General features: G+C 44.6%; 1 protein-coding gene across 4 annotated transcripts in view; it reads left to right on the forward strand.

Annotated features, from left to right (window-relative positions):
• Positions 1–19453, forward strand: part of LOC126544833 (uncharacterized) — a 133099-nt gene that overhangs the window by 107553 nt on the left and 6093 nt on the right. For 2 of the 4 annotated variants that reach the window (XM_050192327.3, XM_055062141.2), the window contains one exon: positions 2391–2554. In XM_050192327.3, the coding sequence (XP_050048284.1) occupies positions 2391–2554 (164 nt within the window). Of the gene's footprint in view, positions 1–2390; positions 2555–5760; positions 6001–19453 lie in introns of those variants that run through there. The other 2 variants (XM_055062143.2, XM_055062142.2) reach the window with 2 other exon arrangements.

Here is a 19453-nt window from a genome sequence, read left to right on the forward strand (position 1 = left end):
TTTCTCCGACCACAAAGCTACCTTCATGACAATCTAAGAACCAGGAGTGGAGTGTTTCTTGAAGAAGTGAAGAATAAAAAGGTGTAACTGTACATACATGTCTTGCTCGAATTATTTGCCTCAGTGTATAGAAAATCCGAAACAGCTGAAGAGCTGCGCTCAAATTTTGCTTTAGGAAGTAACGTAATCGTTGGCATCCCCCCCCCCCCCCCCCCCGACAACGAGCATTTACTTATAATTTTGGTACCTCTCAGGTCAACGTCTTATAGCGCGCGACGTTCGCGTTTTCCGGCCTCCCCTTTCCCATGGAACTGGTGGACTCTTCCGCTCTTCCACTGCCTGCGTGGGGCAGCGCCGACTGCGGTTTTGTTGTTGCTTGTCGTTGCCTCCGTGCGCATCAACAATATCAGTGTTTCTAACGGTTCGTTCGTGCAAGTTCCCGCCGCCAGAAAGGAGATGGACGACGGCAAACGGAAGCATAAAACTATCAATTGAGCAGAAGGTGGCTATGCTGAAAGCCATCGAGTCCAGCGTGAAGAAGGAAAGAAGTGGCCGGTGTTTTCGACATAGCGTCGAAATCACTGGCGATTTTGAGCCGCAAAGAAGCTGTCACCAGTGCTGTCGCATGGGCGTAAAAGGTGACAGAAAGAAGCTGCGAGCCACCGCTTGCGAAGCTGTAGAGAAGGCGGTCTTCAAGTGGTTTTTGGACGCAAGAGCAAGCGGCACTCCTGTGAGTGGGGCACTGTTGTGGTACAAAGCGAGGGACATCGTGTGCATCATGGGGCACGATTATTTTCTGGAGAGTGTAGGCTGGCTGCAGCGTTTCAAGGAGCGGCACGACATCGTTGGCAGGGCTGTCAGCGGGGAAACGCAGTCTGTCGACCGCGAAGCTGCAGTGGCGTGGGTGGAGACAAACGTAAGACAGCTGCTAGAAAAATACAGTGCCAAGGATTTGTTCAACATGGATGAGACAGCCCTGTTCAACCAGATGCTGCCACAAAAAACCTTGGCCCTCAAAGGTAAACGCTGCCAGGGCGGTAAGCAGAGCAAGGTCTGCGTAACCGTGTTGCTTTGTGCCAACATGGGTGGGTCGGAAAAAGTGCTGGCCCTTGTTGTTGGCAAAAGTGCGTCACCATGATGCTTCAAAGGCAAACGAAAGCTCCAAGTGAGTTATGTGTCCAACCGTAAGGCTTGGATGACTAGAGAAATTTTCGCACAATGGCTGCGAGAGTGGGACGAACGGCTGGGCAAGCTGAACCGAAATATATGCCTCAAACTAGACAACTGCGCGGCCCCCTACACTGCCGCTGTGCTCAAAAACATCGAGCTATGCTTTTTGGCGCCAAACTGCACTGCATTTATGCAACCCCTCGACCAAGTAGTTATCATGAACTAAGTTGGGCTACCGCAAGCATGTAATCGACCAGATTCTGCTCAATATGAGCATGAAGCGCGAATCCACTGTCGACTTGTACATGGTGATCAAGATGCTACAGGCTGCTTGGATGGCTGTACCGGCAAACACAATCGCCTATTGCTTCCGGCATGCCTCATTTGGCGTCAGCAGCGGCGGTTGCAGCGAAGATCTTGGTGCTGCCACCAATGAGGGTGCTGCGGGCGACCAAGCCCTAGCATCAGGGGACGCTCTCCTTGACATCGGCGTTGTGCCCGACTGCGCCACCTTCTGCATGTACATCAGTGTCGATGCTGACGCGGTGACAACGGAAGAGCTAACGGAGGCAGAAATTGTGCACGCGGTGACGGGGATGCCTAATGACAACAGCGACGAACGTGTCGACGACACCCCGGAGCCTAATATTGGCGAACCCAACGTACCGACGCCCGCACAAGCGCTGGATATGGCAGACCTACTGTGCTGCTTCTTTGGCGCTCACGATGACGGCGAGGACAGACTCGAAATAGCGGCTTCAGCTGAAAAATCCATCATTCACCTGAAGAAGATGAAGGACATTTTTTCTGCGAAGTGAGCCGCCAGCTGGTGTGCTGTTGATCGATCAGTGATGAGCCGTTTGGCGAGAATAAAGTAGCAGTTCCTTACTGTCTTCTTTTCGCTTGCCGCCTCCCCCCCCCTCTCCCGTGCGACGGCTGTTTTCTCTTTCACGTGGCGGGCTGCTGTGAGATTTGGTGGTGAGTACATCCTCTCCTGCTTGCTAATTGTGAATAGAAATGGATAGTGGCTATGCCGAACTAATGGTTATAATGAAGTAATTATGACCCCCCCTTCAACTTTGTTATAACGAGGTTTTAATGTATTTTTGGACATACACTAAATTCAACAGTAAAATTGATTTGGATTGTGCCAGGTTCAGTGAAGTGAAGTGATCTGTTCTGTTCATGCACCTCAGCTATTAATATTTGTTGGTCTGCAGGCACCCTGCAGCAGCTGGAAGGTATTCTACCAGGCAACTTAAATGCAGCTCAACTCATCTATAGCTGTTTAAGTGCCCTACAGCAGGAAGGGGGATCTGCCAACCTGCCTCCTGGTGTAACTACATACTCAACTGGTGATGGCACACAGACAATCACTATACAGGTATAAAATATATATATATATATTGAAGTGTTGTGGAGTTCATGAAGTGCACAATTCACATTTAAGGACTGAGATACACTAGACATTCAGTCAGTTGTGTCTGTCTGCTGTGCAGGTTTATGTTCAGTGGTTAAGCAGTGGAATTCGTGCCTCATCTCGGTGGACTATGTCAGGGTGCGATTTATGCTATATGCTACTATGAAATCCTAATTTTAGTCAATAAGATGGCCTGTGAAGCCTATTATGAAATGCCCGATTGTATTCAAGGGAATTGCTTCGTGAATTTTTTTTCCAGCCAACATTTTTTGAGTGGTGCTTGTATAACTAATTATTCACAAACACATGTTAACTGTGGCAGACTTTTCTTATTGTCACTCTTAGTAAGCTGAAAGCCATGGTGGCATAATGATGCTGTGATGTTCCTTCCCACAGCATGTCATCATGCTGGTCTTCTATATTGGAGCAGTGCCATTGTCTCCCACCAACGTAGATACTGTAGTTCCACCACCGTACAAACAATGAGATTTCTTAGTTTTCTATCGTTGGGCCTTGCTGCAGCTACTAAAAAAATAATGAATGAAAGCAACTTGACCTACATGGATATATATTTCATCAATGCTTGCACAGAATAGAAAAACCTCTATAATTTGGATTTCACAGAATAGGAAGAAATATCCTAATTTTTCCAATTTTCCAAACGTCAAATTATCAAATCAACCAAGAAAACAATATGCAAGTCTTTTGAGCATCAGCATGCTTTACTTTAGTCAACGAATGTGTTATTTCTGTTCATATTTTGCATAAAATCTGCATGAAAACTGCTTCATCATCTAGTGAAACATGTCTCAAAACGTGTTGGGAGAACTTGTACAAAATTTTTATAGAACATTGAGGCCTGTTCATCTTTATTCAAATAGACATGCTTTTTATTCTCAAATATTTTTCCTACTTCATCGCCAGCAGTGGCATAGCCAGAAATTTCGTTCGGGGGGTGGGGGTGGGCTCACTTTGTAGCTCAGCCTCTTCCATATAGAAATAGTCGAGTGATCAAATACATTAAACATTAATATTAACTGCGTTACCATTGCCAAAGATGCTGCAAACGAATTCTTGAACGATATGCACTGCCAAGACAAGTGAAATATGTACTTTTTCGTAAAAGGATATACTCCTATGTCTCAAAATTGTGCCCGAAATAACTGATATCAATGCTTCCCTGTTTTCTGTATATTTAATAAGTAAAGCACGAACTTCAGAACTAAGCCGCACGAACTTTAGAACTAAGCCACACAAACTTTAGAACTATGTCACTTTGAAAACAGCATAGCAGTGCATGCTTCTGATATGAAAAATGTAAAGGCAATGAAATGAACAAGTTGAGGACAAATATTTCAATAAAACTTTGTTAGCCTCCTTGCCTTTCTCTGATTTGCATCTCTCTCTTTCTCTGTCATTGAAGAACCTTGTTTACATTTTTGTACATATGCAATGACCAGGGGAAAATCTCAATGACACTGTCCTTTGTTAGAATGTATTGCGTAGGAACAGCTGTCACCGGTCGTGTATTTCCAGTAATTGCACCGAAATTATAGTCTAAACAGAGAGCACATATACAAAGCAGGAGTTCTGCAAAATGTGTGAGGGCGAGTCAAATGAAAGTGAGCCAATGCGAATATATGACCAACGGGGTACTTTATTTAAAATAGTCTCCATGAGCATTTCGGCAGTTGTCCCACTGACTAACGAGTCACGTAATTCCCATCTCGTAAAACTCCTTGGGTTGCTTCAAAAGATCTGTAATTGTCTATTTCACGTCATCGTCCGACACTAATCTGGTTCCCTTGAGCAATTTTTCTCAAATGCTCCCAAATGTGGAAGTCCCAAGGCAACAGGTCTGGACTGTATGGCAGATGTTGAAGTGTTTCCTACTTGAACTTTGCCAGTTTTGTATTAACCACATCAGCAACGTGGGGTCAGGCAATGTCGGGGAGCAAGATGATCCCATTGCTCAAATTTTCACGTCGTTTGTTGTTGATTGCGACTCATAGCTGATCCGACGTTTCACAATATCGGAAACAATTGATAGTCTCTCCAGGTTTAGGAAATTCGATCAATAATGGCCCCTGACAATCGAAAGAAAGTCAACAACTTTCCGGCAGAAATGACCGCCTTTGCTTTCCTTGGGGGTGGTGAATTCAAATGTTTCCAGTGTAAGCTTTGCCGTAGTATTTCAGGCTAGTAGTAGCGGCATCATGATTCGTCCCCGGTCACATTTGCAGACAAAAGGTCGTCACCCTCATCGGATACTGGATTAGATGAGTCAAGGCAGCACCAAACTTCCCCGTCTTCTGGCAATGGTTCAAAATCTTGGGCATCCATTGCGCACACAAGAGCCGATAACCGAGATGTTCATGAATTATGGTGTGACCCGAGTCGTGACTTATGTTCACACGCCCTGTCAATTCATCGATGCTTATCTTCTGTTCTTGTCTAATCAGCCTTTGCAATTGTATTGGGGGTGATTGCATGGTGGCTTTGGCCTGGCCATGGATCGTCATTGCAACTTTCACGTCCTTCTTTGAACCGTTTGCTCCAACACTTCACAGTGGCCAATGAAGTGCAATGTACAATGCACACGGCAGCCATACGGCGACTAATTTCTTTTTGGGAAACATCGTCATCTGTCAAAAACCACACCACACCGCGCTGTTCAACTTTTGGAGTGTCCATTATGTCACACAACCATGTTCAACCCAGTGTATGAGAGCATTAAATAACATTTATCCTCACCCCTGCATGTCACTTTTGTAAATGAGATGCCTATGTGCTATGTGCATGCCCCGCAAATGATGAGCCGAACCATTATTGCACGGGGTGAGTTGGCTCACTTTCATGAAAGCGTGTTGGCCACAATCGAGTGCCTAATTTGAGGACCTAGTGTGGCTACCGAAGGAATATCAAAGAAAACATGAGACGCTTGGTTCACAAAGAACTATACGCATACTGCTCGGTATCCTACAACGGTGAGACAAAATTTTTCGGAGAGGTTGCGCTCAAGCGAACACTTTGCAATCCGTCGAGTCCCCGCAGTGCTGGCGGCGAGCGACTATGCAAGGTTGCGCTCAAGCGAACGCGTTGCTATCTGTGTAGCCCCCGCAGTGCTGGCGGCGAGTGACTATACATTGCTTCTTTTTCTCGTCTGCTAGCCAGAAAGCGTCCAATACTCTGCCAGGGCAAAATCCAGTCGGCCAGAGAGAAACGAATGCGCCATCGAAGTGCGCTGCACAGTGGTCGATGCAGCATGAGAAAAACGCATGAGCTCTGGCTGGATCGGCAGCTCGCGGGTAACGGGAACAAAAAAAAAAAAAGAGAGAGAAGAAAAAGAGGCTCAATGTGTCCTCGTGAATAAAGGTCCAAGTAGAAAAATAAATAAGAACTTAGTTACTTTTGCTGGCTTTAGTGTCTTAACATGATGCTTTGGCGCAGGGGGAAAAAATGTTGATATTCTTTTCTGTGACATGACGGCACAAATGAACCACCACAACGCTTCGTCTCATCGGACCTCGCTACGTGCTTTGTGAATTTGTGTGACAGTGTGTTGATTTGGCGTGTCCGTTTGTATGGTCCGATGTACGACTTTAGAAAAGCCAATGCAGCTTTGGCGTCAAATGTTTATAACAGCATCAAACCCACAAAGTTCCAGAATTGAAAATCTAAAGCACGACTTTGTAAATGTCAATGCAACTTTCACATCTAAAGGTTATCAGAACTTTATACCCATAAAGTTTCAGAATTGAAATCGAAGCGCTCCGTAGATTCTGCGGCCTCCGCGAGATGCTGCGACGAGCCCGCTCGCCATCAAAAGGCCCTTGAACCTTTGTGTTCGGTGGGGCTCCTTGCATTATGATATGTGACTCCCGATGCATGGGCAATGCCGCGAAACCCAGCCCGTTTTCGCAATGGTCGCGCTAAAATGTCTTTTCAAGCGTGAAAAGGACATTCTAGACAAAATCTAGCATGATTTCCAGCGCCCGGAGTTGTTTTGGTCGGCGGCGCATGACAGCACAAAAAAATTTTGGGGGGGGGGGGGGGGGGGGTTGAAGCCCCATAAGCCCCCCCACCCCTGGCTACGCCCCTGATCCCCAGTGAGTCAGTTGCCAAGTTGTCCATTGTAATGTAGTTGGCAAACATAACTATACCGTATAAACTTGTGTAAGGGCCACACTTGTTTTTTCTCAATTCTGACAAGGTGTGACCTTTACACGGGACCAAAACCTTTTGTTCAAAGTGGTGCTGCCGTAGCCGGCAATTTGTGCGCACCCGGATCGCTGGACATACCATTGCATCAGAGGTCAAGGCACAGCTCTCACCACCTAGTAGCGGCACGCGGAAGTATGCGGTGAACGAAAATTTGCTGATGCGTGCACATGGCATCGGGCCACCAACTGCAATTGCTTCTCCATTGGACTTTTTTCTTTTTTCCCAAATTTTGGGCTGCCATGTTGGGGGTGCGGCACCCACACGAGTCTATAGGGTAGAATAGACTTCGGTTAATTCGATTCCAGTTAATTAGTTTTTTCAGCTAATTTGATCCGAACCAAAGGTCCCAGCTAGCACCCATGCATTTTTATGGGTCAAAATGTTTCTTGTTTCGATCATGAAATTGGCCCTCACCAAATAATTTGAACCTCACTGGTCAGCGTGCATGTGCCTGCTGGCCCTAATGGTAACCCCAGCCATCACTCTAATAGCAGCAGTGTCTATCTTGGCGATCCTATGGAACAGTGAATGCATCGAAAACACCAGTTTTAAGCAGATGTTGAGGTGAAAAAGGGAGCAAGACAAGTTTTCATTAGGATGACGATGACAACATGATGCTTTCATGCTTTAAAGGGATCCTGAGCCACCTCTTGGGCTTGGGGAAAAAGCATATTCCGCCAATAGCATAGGCCGCTGTGAACATCTCAGCCAAGTTTGCTGTCGTATGCGGCGCGTGGAGCTCGCAAGCAAAGCATGAAGTCACCTTTCTCTCGAATGCTCTCTTTTCAACAGAAGCCTGCTCCTCATTCTCTTCTTGATGGTTTATTTCATAATAAAGCAGATTCCCATACACAGCTGCTATTGGTCAATAGCACGTCAATCAAGAACGATGTTTGGATCGGTGCGCTTCCTGATGTTACTGTCTATATTAATTGATGACGTTCAATAAACAGGCTGAACTAAGTGAAAATATGCTTTCAAATTTCTATTATAGTTAAGTACTTGCGGAAGAAGCTGACTATTGTCTGCTCACGCTCAGCCACAGCCGCCGGCATAGCATTTAATCTTTGGCCACCCTGCTGTCAGTGTGGTAGCTGGCAAGTCTCGCTAATATCGACTAATTTTGAGCGCTCAACTAGCCTCGAACCATGCGAAACGTAAGGTCAGACCACACGCATGCTTGCCAGCGTATGCTCACTCCAGGCCACTCCTGGCATACTAACTCCTGGCCTTGGCAGACTAACTGATAGCGCTTCAAAAATGTGCAACTTGGATGTGGCTACTGTCTGTTGGTCAAGCTGGTAAAGCTGGTAAAGGAGGAAGCTGGGCGGCACCATGTAACATGGTCAGATTGTAGCATATGAGCGCGAGCACACACTCAAGCCCTGTCATGCACAAAGCGAATACTGTACATACACACTACATTTGCATGTAGCTAGCGGTATGCTACGCAGCATAGATACTCGTAGCCGCTGCGGGGTGCTGCTATGAGTTCACTGGCTAAGTGCACTGAGACTCGCTGAGGACAACCGTGTTTGGCTTACGTTTGGTGCGTCATAAGCACCAAAATCGGAAGTAGTGGCCATGTCTACATTCACATTCAAAAAGAAAATTTGAACTGCATGCCACTGTGACATTTAGAAGGGCGGAGCGTTGTGGGCATGCCCCACGAAGGCCATGTTTGATTGCCAATAGCTCCAGTTCTGCTGAACGCATCGAAATACTTTTTGCGGTAAAGTATTTCTGAAACAGCATATTTTAACTTAAGATGCATTTCTTCCCTTAGATAAAATGTGGTTCAGGGCCTCTTTATTCACAAATGTTTTATTCAGAAGATCGTACATGCTAAGCAAGCTGCAACAGTCCTACATGCGTCATTGGACGAATTGGAGTAGTGGTTAATCTAGGCATTGGCCACAAAATTATTTGCAATTCTAATAAATAGAGTTGAGAAATGCAGAATATCAAACGCAGTGAACTGCAGGGAGGGTGGTGACATATTCTGTTTCATAGACAGCAGTGAAAAGCTATCCGAAATAGACGACGATGGACACTAAATGTTTAGAAATTTTAAATCCATGTCGATAAACTCTGCAGGTTTCATCCTACTTCTGATTGCCATTATTGGAGGCATGCTACTTTTCATCTATGTTATATATATAAACGAACTAATCCTTCTTTGGAGCAGGTGTTTAATAAGTCTTTAGAAGTGCAGGTGCACATACAAATACAAATGTTCCGTTCAACATTTCTGTCCTGGATCATTGTTTATCAAGAGTGAATTTACAGCCATCTGTATTCAAATTATACATTTTCGTTTGTGGGCAATGCCTATGGCTAAAATTTTCAAGCTGGACAATATGAGAACTCGGAATAAGTTCAAAGTATTATCTGTAAAATTGGAGAGAATACATAAGCCTGGTAAGCATCTGTATGTACATTTATGAACAAAAAAAGGAAGGCAGCCAAATTCCTGTTGGGGGAGAATGCATTAAAAACAAGCATGCATTTATTGCGCTCACACACATAAAAAATGGGGGAAGAGGGGAAGAGGTAGAACGGCACAGCTCATGGAATGCAGAAAGGAGGGGGACACGTGTGAGCATGACCAACAAAGGAGGTGTTCTGGTTTCTATCTTTCTCTCTGTGTGGGTGCCGGTAAGGGTGCGAGTGTCTTGCAGCTGATACTGAAGGAATGCAAAATCACATTTTATGTTGTGAGGAGTGGCAAGCCTCAGGAAAATGGTCCAGCTTTTATGTGTTTAATGTCACTGCATTTGTAACAGGCATCAAGAAGACAGTCATACAGAACCATACTGTGCCCACTATCTGCTCCAGAGTTGCACAAACTGCCTAAATTGAACACAGATGCTTGTAAACTTGCTCTTAACAAAGGCCGGTCCCCAACCAGGACGTTCCCACAACCCACGAATCCGGCAACATTAACGCCTTCAGGTAGCATGTGTGGGTTTATTGACCAGTTGCCTTCACCCAAAAAGATCACATTCTCGTGATGCCTGCAGCAGAAAGGATGTTCCACATCCGCCACCAAGGTCTGCAAGTGGTGGCACTGGCTAACACTCCTAGGGTTCTACTAGGAAACATAAATACCTAAGAAAGTCTATGGGGAAACAGCACCATGGTAGCTCAATTGGTAGAGCATCGCACGCGAAATGCGAAGGTTGTGGGATCGTTCCCCACCTGCAGCAAGTTGTTTTTTCATCCACTTTCATTTCCATTAATTTATCGTTTCTTTATTTAATCTATTAAGCACAAGTAATTTCCCCTATGTTGTCCTTGGTGTCCGTGTTTGCTGGCTTCTTATGATATGACTAATAAAAATCGGGCCCCTCTGTTAACCCCCTTTCTTCTTGTTTATTATCACTGATAGTGATGCAGGATGTACACTCCAACAGCATGGGAGCTTATTAAACCCATATAGAAACAAAGCCATAGATGATAGTGGCAAAATTCTGCTGACACCTGTTAACAGCTGCCTCACTTGTTGGTTATCCATACTTGATACAGTTAGGTCTTTAGCGCTGCCACTGTGTGGTGGAGTCACCATTGCAGCACCCTCTGCCTCTCCAGGATGATATAAAAAAGCACAAACGGTCACTGCGTATGCTGCACTGTGTCGTTTGGCGTGTTGTGACACCATGTACCCGAGCACATGAGGGTTAGATCCTCTCGCGTGTAACCGTGCGCGTCTAACCGTGCGTCGCGTGTCACCGTAATAGGTAGTTACCTTTTCCAGTCTTTTTCTCTCACTTTCCACCTCGCCTGTCTTCCCACTTCATTTACTTGCAATTCTCCAGGCAACAAGGGTTAACCTGGTGTAGTTCATCCAACCTTGGATCTATTATATTAGGTTATAGTACCTATGCACAGCTGGCGTCTGCGTTTGCTTCGGGTCTCGCAACGTCCCCTTGTTGGGCTCGGTGGTGAGTGGCTGGCATAGCTGCCAAAATATAATAAGTTATTGATGGCTTTAAGCACCTTTCCCTGACTTCCTGATCGCCCTCTTTCAAAAAGAGGGTGCACCGAAGCAACTTTTCAATTTTTTGCCCAATGCAAGGAATCCTTCCCACGCTTCCCGTCATACATAGTCAGTGCCCCGATAAACAGTAAGAACCCTTTCACCATTCACCATTGCAAAAGTTCTCGCCGAAATGCTATGTCCTGGATACAAAATCATTAAAATGGCTAGCGGCGTACTACTGCTTGAAGTACGTGACCAGCTCCAACATGAAAAGATTCCAAATTTTCCAGTTTTTGGTGGTGTCGAAATCACAGTGACACCACATCGCTCTATGAACACATCCAGAGGTGTGGTATCAGATGCTGATCTTTTGAATCTGAGTGAAGAAGAACTACTCGAAGGATGGAAGGAACAGGATGTTGTCAAAGTGCAAAGAATGACGATCAATCGTGACAACAAAGAAATTCCTACAAAACATCTCATTCTTACCTTTGCTACAAGTCTACTGCCAGAATCTCTCGATACAGGATACACAAAAACATGAGTAAGACCATACATTCCAAATCCACGTAGATGTTTCAAATGTCAAAGGTTTTGCCATGGCTCACAAAGCTGCCGAGGCCATCTCACTTGCGCAAAATGTGGTCAAGAGCACGCTTCCGACAACTGCACTGGCATGCCTCACTGTGGGAACTCCGACGGTGATCACTCCACATATTCCCGATCATGTCCGACGTGGAAAAAAGAAAAGGATATTATTACACTGTAAGTTAAAGAGAACAAATAATTTCAAGAAGCGCAGAAATGTGCTTCATTCATTCATACCGTAGGCTATGTTGGTGCGGCGCATAAGGGGGCAACGCTGCAGCAGACTCCGGCATCTGCCCGTCCCACAAAGAGTGCGGCCGTGGTTGTGCCACCAGCCCCCTCAGCGATAGCAGCCAGCGCTGCTTCGCCGTCACTGAAAGAGGGCCCATCGACCTCAGGGTTAGTAGGCACGAAGGTTTCATCTGTGCAGGTGAGGGCCTTGACGACAAACGCACCGCTCGCAAAAGTGGACATCCAGTGCCTCTCAAGAGGCAATGGACACTACTCCAAGCCAGATGGCGCAGTAAGCGCCGAAGGACCGCCGTCAGTCTCAGGTCTGCAGCAAGAAAGACAAACTCTGCAATACGGGGCGCGGAAAAGGCCCTGTAATCTAAATCAACTTTCCTCTCTAAACACACAGCATACACACTCTCCTTACTATGGAGACACAAATATTAGAATACAATGTCGGGGGACTCCTACATAACTTCTATGATGTCAAGGAACTCCTGCATAAATATAATCCAAAGGTGCTGTGTGTCCAAGAGACCCATTTAAAACTTACACAGACAGGCTTTGTACCACAACTTAACATTTTCCGCAAAGACCGTGACGATGCTTTCGCTTCGTCCGGTGGTGTCGCGATTATAGTTGATAAGCGTGTAGCATGTCAGGCCTTGGAACTCTGAACGCCTCTTGAGGCAGTTGCGGTTTGAGCCTTACTGTTAGGAAAACTCGTCACAATCTCTTCTGTATGCATACCACCCCACTATCGACTCCAAAGAACAGAATTTCTTAGTCTAATCGATGAGCTGCCTGAGCACTACGTACTCGTTGGGGATTTCAACGCGCACCATACTCTCCTGGGAGACTCTTGATGCGATATCAGAGGCCACCTAATAGAATATTTTCTTGTTTCTTAAGGTGCATGCTTATTAAATAAAAAAGAGCCGACATTCTATAGCACAGCACATGGCACATACTCTGCGATAGATTTAGCTATCTGCTCTGCCACACTTGTACCATGCCTAGAATGGGAGGTGGTTAAAAACCCATATGGGAGTGATCATTTTCCTATCTGCCTCAAAACTTTAGAACAAAATGAATTCCTCCCACACCTCCCTCAATGGAAAGTTGCATGTGCATATTGCAAAAAATTTAGCAAATCACCCAGATGCAGCGAAACACTTTTAAATATTTTAGTGTGAACGATGCTATTGCTTATTTTACCGCTTTTATAATTGACGCTGCAATAGAGTGCATTCCACAAACGAAGTGAACTACAAAAAGAAAGGCACGTGCCGTGGTGGAATGATCATTGCAAGAATGCGCGTAAGGAGCAAAACAAAGCCTGGCGTTTACTAGGTCAGTCTCCAACGTCAGAAAACCTCATCAACTTTAAGCACGTGAAATCCAAAGGAAGATGAACCCGTCATATCGCTAAAAGAGAAAGCTGGGGAAAATACGTCGCAAGCATAAATTCCTACACGCAAGAAGCAAAAGTCTGGAACAGGCTAAGAAAATTAGTCAACAAACCTACAATATGCGTTTGGTTGATGATCAAGGCTACAGCCTTCAAGACCAGGTGAACACTCTGGGACAACACTTAGAGCAAGTTTCTAGCTCTGCGAACTACTCACAGTCATTCCTGAAACATAAACAGATAGCTGAAAGTAAGGCACTGAACCGTACAACCATCCTTTTAGCATTGCCAAGTTCAGAGCTTCCTTGAACAGCTGCGCAAAATTGGCACCAGGAGCTGACAGAATCGTACATAACGGTAAAACATCTTCACCCTGACACGCAGATGGCTCTGTTGTCTATTTTCAACATTATCTGGGAAACAGGAGAAATTCCATTGGCATGGAAAGAGGCGATTGTAGTCCCTATCTTGAAACAAGGTAAAGATGCGTCCTCTGTGGCAAGCTACCGGCCCATGGCACCCACAAGTTGTTTATGTAAACTCTTTAAAAAAATGATGAATCACAGGCTTTTACACTTCCTTGAATCAAACAAGCTCTTTGACCCATACCAGTGTGGTTTTAGGGAAGGCCGATCGACGACAGACCACCTCGTTCGCATTGAACCATATATTCGCGACGCTTTCATACACAAACAGTTCTTTCTTTCTGTGTTCTTAGACATGGAAAAGGCTTACGATACCACGTGGCAATATGGAATTCTACGTGACTTATCGGAAATGGGCATCCGCGGAAAAATGCTTAATGTCATCGAAGGCTATTTATCAGATCGCACATTCCGTGTCAGAATTGGTAATGTTCTCTCGAGACCATTTCTACAGGAAACAGGGGCACCGCAGGGTGACATGCTTAGCTGCACACTTTTTATCATGAAAATGAATTCCTTGCGCTCATCAATACCGCATAGTATATTTTATTCAGTATATGTTGATGACGTTCAAATTGGATTTAAGTCATGTAATCTCGCTATCCGTGAGTGACAAGTACAGCTTTGTCTAAAGAAGGTGTCTCTAAGTGGGCCAATTAAAATGGCTTTACGCTCAGTGTAAGCAAGAGCACCTGTCTTCTTTTCACACAAAAAAGAGGTCTCGTAGCAAATCCTGAAGTTGAACTTAAGGGGCAGCACATACCTGTGAGCACAGAACACAAATTTTTAGGCGTAATTTTAGACACGAAATTAACCTTTATTTCACACCTGAAGTACCTCAGAAACAAATGCCTAAAAACCATGAACATTCTTAAAATTTTGTCACACACAACATGGGGTAGTGATAAGAAATGCATCATGAACCTTTACAAGAGCCTCATTCGAACACGCTTAGATTATGGGGCAATAGTTTATCAATCGGCTAGCCCTAGTGCATTGAAGATGCTGGATCCTGTCCATCACAAAGGTATGCGCCTGGCGACCGGTGCCTTCAGGACAAGTGCTGTGGAGAGTCTACGTTGAAACTAATGAGTGGGCGCTTCATTTTCAGAGGTCGTACTCAAGTTTCATGCACTTTCTGAAGGTAAATGCAAGCTGCGAACGTCCCTCTTACCCAAGTGTAAACAACATGACATCTGCAACTTTATTTAATAATCGACCGGCAGTTAGAGAACCCTTCTCACTCATGTACGGAAACTGAGTCAAGAAATGGACGTTCCACTTTTTGAAAATCCTCTAATGACTCCTGTCATGCTATGTCCGCCGTGGCAATGGCAGCTCGTTGAGTGTGATTCTTTGTTCGCTGAAATAACTAAGAACGCTCCCCAGGTACACATTGAAATGCACTTTCTAGAACTCTTGACAAATGCACTTTCTAGAAGTACTCTTGCCAAGAATTTTACACAGATGCCTCAAAGTCGCATGCCGGTGTTTCGTATGCAGCCGTCAGCCCATCATTTTCAGAATCTAACGTCCTGCACTTGGAAACAAGCATATTCACTGCTGAGGCATATGCTGTACTGACAGCTGTTAAACATACCAAAGAAACAAAATTTCAAAATCTATTATATTCACAGACTCTCTTAGTGTCATAAAATCTCTAATGTCACTCCAGAAACGCAACAATCCTGTATTCAATGAGCTATATTCGTTCCTGTGCACAGCATATACATCTAATCAGCACGTCATAGTATGTTGGGTACCTGGGCACAGAGGCATTAAGAGCAACATGCTTGCAGATGGAATTGCCCTCATCCATTGCAACGAAAGATGGTAACTGTTGCGTAGGTATCCCTGCCTCAGACTTAAAGCCATTTTTGCGCAAAAAACTTGGAAGGAATTGGCAACAGAAGTGGGACACCGAATCCCCCAATAAACTCCATTTGATTGAGCCACAATTAGGAAATTTGCCACCGATAACAAAAATACGGCGAATCGAGGTCTTTTTCTCCCACTTTAGTATAGGTCATACGTATGGCACGCACTCTTATCTCTTGACCGGTAGTGAACCTGCCATATGCTGTAGATGTGGCAAGATACTAACCGTCCTCCATGTCTTGCTGGAGTGCAGAGAAATGGAAGCTGAAAGGAAAAAACACTTCCCTCTAGCCTACCGACAGAATATTCCTTTTCATTCGCAATGTTGCTTGGCGCTGACCCATTTTTTCGCAGAAAATCAGATTTTAACTTTCTGCAAGATGTTAATTCATTGCAAGTTATAGGCCGAAGAGATTCGTAGCACAGCATCTTACCAGAGGCTGTTGCTGCAATAGTAGCATTTGGTAGAGCATGCACCTACAGGCCCTTGCATTTAAGGGCCTCATTGAGGCAATAGTGCTATTGGCATTTATATATTTTATTACCTCATTGCATCAGAGCATATATTTTAAATTCATAGAACATCTGAAAAGTCATTGTGACAATTTTAATAGATACAAATTTATTTTACCACTGTTTTAGGCCCCTATACAGCCAGGTTACATTGTTATAGCCAACCACGATGCCATTGGTCGTTATTTGCATCACTGACTACATTAAAACATTGCTTGGCGCTCTTTGGCCATGACTGGCCCTTGCGCCATAAAACACCACATATCATCATCATCATCATACTGTACTGTGTGGTCATATCTGTATTTCCTGCTACTTTCCTATTGTGTCACACTTTGTACTAAGCGAAGTCCGGTGCAACTGCGGTCGAGACCATGAAAAACTTTGAATAATGCAATATTTTGATTAAAATTATTGTATTTTAAATAAAGTGTTTTACTTTTTCAGTAGTAATTTTGAGGGTTAAAAGCCACAGTGTTTGGTTTGTGCCGTTTGCAAGTGCCAACTCATCAATTCGAAATTACTACATGAAGTTTTCTGTCCAGATGCTTGACTTCAGCAGCATTGTAGTGGTGGACTTCAGAGCAGTTTTTTATATTGCCTCCTGGACCATATCAATGTCGTTCATTGCTGCACTGATGCCTTATGCACAGTGATGTGCAAGTTTACATGAAATGTTGGTGATAGCAGCATATGCAATAAGTTGTTTACTTGAGTTTAAAGGGACACTAAAGGCAAATACTAAGTCAACGTGGACTGTTTAAATACCATGCCAGAAACCTCGCAACGCTTGTTTCGTGCCAAGGAAAGACTTAGTTTACGAGAATATTGCATCTGAAGGGTGCGAATACCTTTTAAGACATTCAGATCTTCGCCACCCAACCGGAGGAGTGGTGACGTTGCATACGCTATCACCACCCTTTGCTGCTGTCGGTGAGTAAAATGGCGCCCGACAGACGGGGGTACTGAGTCAAGTCGGAGTGGTGGATCTGCATCTGGAGCTGCATCTGCTTTTTGGTCAAGTGGCATAGACCATTCGGGAATCCTGCTACATCACATTGAAGTTGAATTCTCTGTTACTTGGAGTTTGTGCAAGTTTCGCGAGCCAGCAAAACCAGCGCAGCACTATGCGATGATTACTGAAATGCGAAAGCATGGGCAGCCTCGGAGTCGAGCGAAAAAGAACCTTTCGAATGCCTGTGTCGTTGTCAAGAGTAATTTCAAGCAGTTATTTTTTCTAAAAAGGAAATAGAACTGCACAAGTTGCATTTTATTTCATATTATAATACAATGCAATGATGTTTTGTGCAACCAGTGGTTGAGTATTAGTGACATAATTTAACTGAGGAGTGCTTTCGTCACCGGGCAAGTACTTGAATGTCTCGGGGGAGTCTCTAATCATGTCCTGAATTTACCTCAATTTCTTGGTTATTAAGGCTCTGTTCGTGATAATATTGACGCCTTAGAGGTTCTAGAGCACTAATCCATCACTTTAGCTTGACTTAATATTTACCTTTAGTGTCCCTTTAACCCTCCAGATTCCCTTTGACTTTCTTAGTGCAGCAATGACGACTCCAAAAAAAAAATCCGTAAAACCGGAGAGCATCGTGCCTCTCTACTTAGTACATTTCGCACAAACCGAGGAGCAAATTACTTTTTGGCTGCAGGCATATCAAGTCGATAATGTCTTTCAAAGTGTCTGGGTGCATACCGGATTTTCTGAAAAAGATGGCTGTTCTTCTGTTTCTCCTGTTCCAAAGTGCTAGTTTTTATAATCCTCAACAGAGCAGGTAGTGAAAAGCAGTAAGTTGAGCAACTGACTGGTGCAGTGCATGTAGAGCATGGATGTGCATTTTTTGCAGACAGCAGCTTGTACTCCGTTCATTCCACTGGCTTGAGCTGACATCATCACATCTTCGACAAGAAGGGTTCTCCTTGTTGATTCAGTATATTAAAAAAAAAAATACGCTTTAAAAATTTTTTTCTGCAAGAGCCCCTGCCACTTTTGACCTGTGCGGGAACAAAACCTAGAGAAAGTACCTCAGTGCTTTCTGTTCCTTATTTAGATATCTAACACAAATAGTCAGTTGTGTGATCCAAAATAGTGGTTGTTTTGTTCACCAATACCAAAAAACAGCATGCATCATTGACCTTTGAGGCAAGGTGTTCCCTAATGAGGTTAGCAGAAATTTATACGGTTTGGTTCTGTATTTAGTAAATATAGAAGAGCGCAACGTGAAACACGGACAAAGAAAGAGGATGGTACGAGCGCCTCTTTCGTTGTCCATCTCCCAGGTTGCGCTCCTTTATATTTACTGAATAGGCATTAACAAGCCCAGCTGCAAGTACTGGTTTTGTATTGTTGGACTCAGATAAAGGCATTGCTAGGACAGCTCTTAAGATGGTCATTAAAGGGGCCCTGGACCACTTTTTTATCGAAGTCGAGAAATGCGCTTGAAGTTAAATTAGACTGTGTCAGAAATACTTTGCCACAAGAAGTTCTCCAATGCATTTAGCAGAAGCGGAGTTAATCACAATCACACATACCGTTTGTGATGCTTCCGCTCCTTCAATGATTTGCACTGCAAATGCTTCAGCGGAGTGGGGTGTGCCTACAATGCTCCACCTACTGAACAACACCATTGCGCGCAGTTCAAGTTTGATTTTGGATGTTCACGTAGGCGCTAGTGTTCCCAATTTTGGCGTCTATGATGGCCAAATGCAGTTGTCCTCAGCAAGCCGCAGTGTACTCAGCCAGCGAATTTGTCACGACACACCGTGACAGCCGCAGTATCTATGTTACATAGCAGACTGCAGCTACATGCAATTTCAGTGTTTGCTTTGTGCACCACAGGGCTTGAGTGCGTGCTCGCACTCATATGCTCCTGTCTGGCTGTGCTACATCCTGTCTGGCTGTGCTATGAACTGGCTTTGTCCTGCACCAGCTTGACCAACGGATAGTCGCCACATCCAACTTGCGCATTTTGAAGCACTATCAATAGCTAATTACGAAGTGAAGTATGTGAAGGCATCTGACCAGAAGCAGCCAGGAGTGAGCTCACGCTGGCAAGTGTGCATGTGGGCTGATCTTAAATTTCTCCTTGTTTGAGGCTTGTTGACTATTCAAAACTAGTCTTAATTAGCGAGACCAGGTGGCTACGACACTGATAAACAGGGTGGCCAAAGTTTTATGCTTATGCGGATGGCTGCGGCCGAGCGTGAGCAGACGATAGTCAGCTTCTTCCGGAAGTACATAATTATTATCGAAATTCGAAAGCAGATTTCCGCTTACTCTAGACTGTTTAATAAACTGCACCAATAAATTACATAGTAACAGTAGGAAGAAGCGCTCCGATCCAAACACCCTTTTTGATTGATGTCAGCTATTGGCCAATGGCAGCCGTGTATGGGAATCTGCTATATTATGAAATAAAGCATCCAGAAAAGAGCAAGAAGCAGACTTCTGTTGAAAAGAGAGTCTTTGAAAGAAAGGCAACTTCGCGCTCTGCTTACGAGATCCACACGCAGCGCATGACTCCAAAATTTGGCTGAGATGTTCACAGCAGCATGTGCTGTTCGCGGACTGGGTTTTTTCACCAAGCCCGAGGGGT

The sequence above is a fragment of the Dermacentor andersoni genome, chromosome 1 (assembly GCF_023375885.2).
Source record: "Dermacentor andersoni chromosome 1, qqDerAnde1_hic_scaffold, whole genome shotgun sequence".
NCBI classification, from domain to species: Eukaryota; Metazoa; Arthropoda; class Arachnida; order Ixodida; family Ixodidae; genus Dermacentor; species Dermacentor andersoni.